The sequence below is a fragment of the Selaginella moellendorffii genome, unplaced genomic scaffold (assembly GCF_000143415.4).
Source record: "Selaginella moellendorffii unplaced genomic scaffold, v1.0 SELMOscaffold_18, whole genome shotgun sequence".
Taxonomy (NCBI): Eukaryota; Viridiplantae; Streptophyta; class Lycopodiopsida; order Selaginellales; family Selaginellaceae; genus Selaginella; species Selaginella moellendorffii.
The window spans coordinates 1,157,275-1,162,416 of NW_003314279.1; the positions used below are offsets into that span (position 1 = coordinate 1,157,275).

General features: G+C 49.0%; 1 protein-coding gene across 2 annotated transcripts; it reads left to right on the top strand.

The window, feature by feature from the left end:
• Positions 1 to 1,861: 1,861 nt before the first annotated feature.
• Positions 1,862 to 4,825, top strand: LOC9640491 (protein ecdysoneless homolog). Of its 2 annotated transcripts, XM_024676952.1 has the most exons (5): positions 1,862 to 3,001; positions 3,053 to 3,357; positions 3,412 to 3,534; positions 3,596 to 4,055; positions 4,124 to 4,825. In XM_024676952.1, exons 1-4 carry the CDS (start codon positions 1,875 to 1,877, stop codon positions 3,913 to 3,915), a joined length of 1,875 nt encoding a protein of 624 aa, XP_024532720.1. In that variant the 5' UTR covers positions 1,862 to 1,874; the 3' UTR covers positions 3,916 to 4,055; positions 4,124 to 4,825. The 2 variants fall into 2 exon arrangements, with proteins under 2 accessions (XP_024532720.1, XP_024532721.1); XM_024676953.1 differs by lacking the exon at positions 4,124 to 4,825 and having other exon boundaries at positions 3,591 to 3,844.
• The last annotated feature ends 317 nt before the right edge of the window (positions 4,826 to 5,142 follow it).

Below are 5,142 nucleotides of genomic sequence, written 5' to 3' on the forward strand. Positions count from 1 at the left end.
CGTGCCCTGAACCCCTTCTTTGGATCCAAGCTAAATAACAAAAGTCTGCATTGCTTTAATCACAGCCTCTGGTTGATACATCCAGAGTTCCTCCTTGTCTTTAAAACTCGCCATTGATCTAGATATTAGTAACTTGGAGAGAATGAGGAAGATAAATGGTTATGTTTCTATCCTCCTCCTTATGCTCGTTGGCTGTGCTTTGAATGTGAATGGAAGCAAGCGTATGATCTCTCCACATTTTTCTCTCATTTTTCATTTTCTGATTGAATTCGCAAATTCTCTTTTGCAGATAGATGGGATGAACTTCTGGGAGCAAATGCCGAGCAAGCCAAGAACACGATTCAGCGTGAGGTCGGAGCTGGTGTTGATGTTAAAGTGCTTCCAGATGATGGTGCTTACAGTGATGATTATATCTGGGATAGAGTGAGGATTTTCAAAGATAAAAACAATAAGGTGTCCCAAGTTCCAATGAGGGGATAGAAAAATAACTATGGCCAAAAATAAATTTAATCTTAATATTTACAAAAGTGGCCCAGTTAATTTAAAATAAACCTCATAGAAATATATTCATTTCTAATCTGATTCACAATTTCATGTATAAAGGCACAATTCTCCCATTAGTTTCCTAAAAATGTCTCTGTGGTTTATTGTTCTTGTATCATTCTCTCTAATTTCAAGCCCATTACTCGTGGCTGGGATCCAGACGCTGAAAGTCTCATCCGTCTACAAGTTTGGTGACTCTTACTCCGACACTGGCAACCTGGACGCTAGATTTCCCGTACTTCAACATCTTCAATCTCCCCAATTCGCATATCCCATCGCAGCACTGCCCCTAGGGCAAGGATTTCTATCAACACTCAAGGTTTTGCAATGGCCAGCTTATGATCGACTACCTCACTGATTACCTTGGCTTCCCTCTCCTGTCCCCATACTTGCGGAGCATCACCATGGGCTCCAACTTCCACCACGGCGCAAACTTTGCCTATGGAGGATCCACCGCCGCCTCGGTCTACGAGAACCACAACCCCTTCGATCTCGACGTCCAGGTCTTCGAGTTCTTGCGCCTCCAGCACCTGGCCAACGCCACCTCCGGATCCACCAAGCTCCCATCGCCAGCTTCCTTTTCGGACGCCCTCTTCGTGATCCAAGCCGGCTCCGCGGACTTCGCCTACAATCTCTTCGCCCAGCATGTAAGCGTCCAAAACATGACCGCGATGGTTGTGCCCATGGTCGCCGAGACCATCTACAATGAGACCATGATCCTCCCGCAGCTCGGCGGCGCCAAGAAGTTCCTCATCTTCAACCAGCCGGCGCTGGGCTGCCAGCCCTTCTTCCTCGCGCAATCCAAGCTCTACGGCCAGACCCAGAGGGACGGGCTCAACTGCGTCAAGAGCTACAACGACATCGCCCAGGCATTCTCCTCGCAGCTCAACGCGACGGTGAGCGCTCTCGGCGGGGCGATCGCCGGCTCCACGGTTGTCTACGCCGATCTCTTCCAGGCCAGCATCGATGCGATGAACAGCTTCCCGGCCGAGAATGCGCTGCGGGCGTGCTGTGGATCGCCGCACGGCGATGGCGAGTCTAATTGCCAGACCGGGACGATCAATGGCGTCGCTACCATGTTTACGTGTGGATGAGGCAAAGGGAGGGCTTGCACGAACAGCACCGAGTTTGCGAGCTGGGATGGAATTCACTACACAGAGGAATTTAACAAGGTGGTAATGGAGAAATTTACCATGCACTTTGACACCAGCGGTAGAAGTTTTTGCCGCGTAACTTTGTTTACCAATTAACAAATAAAACTTTTCACATTTTTTTCTTTTTGTGGAATCACCCTTTTCACTAAGCAGCTAGGGTTTAGGTAGGGTTTGGCGATGGATGCTGGTGCCGAGGACGCGGTGTTCTATTCGATCTATCCGGGATTACCAGCCGGCGCGAGCGATGGCGATGCCTTGATCCAGCTCCAGCGCCTCCGCGACGATTGCCTAGCTGTAGCGTCGCCGCTTGTCCGTGGATACATCTGGCAGCACGCGCAGTTCGATTTGCAGGTAGCGCTTTCGGCGCCGCCATCGCACAGGGAGCCGGCATTTTCCGGTGAGGAGGAGCCGGCGGCTCGTTGCGATCCCGGGCTGCCGCTTGTCTATGGAAGAACGAGGTATGGGCATAATCTGGAGGATGAGTGGTTCGTGGTTTACTTGCTCTACGAGATTTCTCGGAGGATTCCGGGGGTGTATATCAGGGTGTGGGACTCTGATGGGGAGTTTTTGCTCATAGAGGCAGCGTACGCGATACCAAGATGGTTGAAACCAGAGAACAGCCAGAACAGGGTGTTCATCAGCCAGGGGTCACTTCACATTCTTCCACTGCCCACCTCTCCGGCTCACGTTGGCCTTTCTCTAGCAAATCCAACGCTGGCAGAGGCCGTGAGAGTTCTTTCCAGCGGAAGCGTCGATACTAGAGCTTCCGAGGGTGTCCAGGCAGCAATCGGCCGAAAGTTGGAAGGATATCCCGAGCGGTCCCGGAAGAACATGCACAGAGTGAGATGCAAGGTTCCTTTGAGCGTAGCGCAGGTGCTCAAGCACGAGCCACAGCTGGTTGCTCTGGCGGTGGAGGCGTTTTACACTCGCGATCACGATGCAATGGCTGCGGCCTCGAGGATGGAGAAGTTTTTACGTGGAGGGCAGGATGAGATAGTCACTGTGGCGGTTTGCTTGTCCAAGGCTATGTACGCTCAGCTCAAGCAGCAGGTTTTCCAGGCTCCTCGGATTTATCCTGCGGAGGGACAAGATGACATTGGCGTGAAGCTGGCCTGCGGTTTTGAGATGATGTACTGGGAACGATCCAATTTCCAGGATGAGCAGGCGGTAGGCAAAACATTTCGAAAGGGCCTGGAGGCTAGAGGTTACTTTAAAGATCTTCTTGAAGGATCGAAAGAACACCGCCAGCTTTTGGACGCTGCCTTTGCCAGCTACCGAGAGACTGAAACGTTTTCAAGAATAAGGTAAAGGTTGACGGGAAGTTAATCTTTTTTAAATTTTCTGCGTTTTTCCAGAGAAGCAATGCAAGTCCCTGCGAAACGAATTGACGAAATTTTGGCTTTGGAACATAAAGCCGAGGATTTCATGAATGTGGATATCCCGGAAAGTGACGATGACTCGTGGTTATATAGAGGTGAAGATGAGCTAACAAGTGCCATGCAAGAGAGACAGAAGGAAATGGACGCTCATGATAAGAAAAGTGGTGCTAAAACTCTGGCACCTGTTGTCGAAGGCGAGTTTGATCCCAGCGAATTGACCAAGACAATGAAGTCATTTGTGGACAAAATCTCAAGTTTTGAGGGTGCCGAGGTACCAAAGAGTAAGATATATTTTGTGATCTTGTTTGGGACTTTTGCTAACCATCAACTGACAGATGACGAGCCTGTGTCTATGGATTTGGAAAATTTTATGCAAGAGCTCAAAACAGCACTGAAACTGGATAATGAGCGTGCCGGGGACTTACAGTCGGGCTCCTCAGATTCAGATTCGGGTGAAGGTATTCGTTTTCTCTCCTCTCAATATGCAAGCTCTAAATTGTTTTCCGTTTGAAAGCTCAGACGACGATTCGAAAGGTGAGGATGATTTTATGGAGGAGTACTCCGACGCTATCCAACACGAGCTTAAAAACTCGAGCGTCTCCAAAACATTTGCTCAACCTGACGTGTCTCGCGCTTCTGGGTCAGCATCTACTTCTGCTACCGCTACCGGAGATGACAACTTGCACGTGGACGTAGACCTCAACCTGCTTAAGAACCTGCTCGACTCGTACTCATCGCAGCAAGGCCTGCCCGGACCAGCGTCTAACGTCCTGGGAATGATGGGAATGCAGCTCCCAGACGACAAGGAGGAGCATAAACGTAAGACTCGGAGGAAGTGACGTGACGAACTGCGTCGATTTGGACGAGACAGAGACGGAGACAAAGCTTCCCTCGTAGAAACCAAACAGTGGGACTGTGTTACAACTTAAGACCCACGCGTTCGGATGAGAATGCAAGAATTATTTATTTCAGTTACCAGGTATTCACATTTATTTCTTTTCTTCTCCGCATTAATCATCGTTTTATGTTTTAAACTTGCGGTTTCAGGAAATGTCGGGTATTTGAGAAGCTGGATCATGTGATTCCAGTAAACCGGTTCCAGAGTCAGATCACGAGGCAGTAAAGTCGCCCAAGCTGCGAAATGAAGCAGCAGAGCAACAAACCGAGGGACATGGAGAAGCGGCCAAAGAGTGCCGGAGCAGCCTCCCCGTCGCTCAGCTGCGGGCTCTCGACGACGGCCTAGCCTCAATAGCATCACTCCTCCAGGAACAGTAACGAGCGTCCTCTCGGGCATCGCTGGCCTCATCGCCGGCGCGTGCAGTATTGCGGTGGGAGAGTTCCTGTTGGTGTCCTTGCAGCGCGACCACGAGCCGAGATAGAGAGGAGGGGGCGGCAGCACACCGCCGGGGGTGCGGGAGAATTGACATGGACGCGCTGGCGCGACCGTGGCAGTGTCGGCGACGGTGTTTACCACTGGCGGTGGTGTGCCCCTGCTAGCCGCGGGGTTCGTGGAGGCGTACCGCCATGGCGAGGCCGATGGTGTTGAGGCCCGGATAGTCGTGGACGAAGCCAAACACCGCGTTGGCGCCTGGCTATCGGGTTGTCGACATGTATGGGACTGGCGGCATTTACAGTTGATTGTTACCGACTCTTTCTAGAGTTTAAATATGGAATATTTAAATTTTATATTTATATTCTAGGATTCTATTATTTGTACAAAAAATATTCTTATGATATCCCTTTAACATACTTTAAACTAAATTAGATTTCGTTATTTATTAATTTTCTTCTAAACTTTAGATTTTAGAAAAATCTGAAGTACTCTTGAAACAATCAAGAAATTAAAAGTAAAACATATTCTCATTCACATTTTGCTTTGCAAGTATTATGGGATTAAGGGTTCAGAGATGTTGTGGGTTTTGTAAGTGAAATATGATAGAATATCAGCCTTCAGCATATTCATACATATAATATTCAACTGTAGGAAATAAATGCTTTTGCTTGGGGAGTCCCAGCTTTTCAAGCATTGATAAAAAAAAGTCCTTAAATCTCCCATGTGAAATAAA

Excerpts from the sequence above, each read along its gene's own strand:
- LOC9640491 (XM_024676952.1), top strand. The coding sequence starts at position 1,875 with ATGGATGCTGGTGCCGAGGACGCGGTGTTCTATTCGATCTATCCGGGA. Across the intron at positions 3,358-3,411 it reads GGGTGCCGAGGTACCAAAGA|ATGACGAGCCTGTGTCTATG; the intron begins GTAAGATATATT and ends ATCAACTGACAG. Across the intron at positions 3,535-3,595 it reads AGATTCAGATTCGGGTGAAG|ACGACGATTCGAAAGGTGAG; the intron begins GTATTCGTTTTC and ends TTGAAAGCTCAG.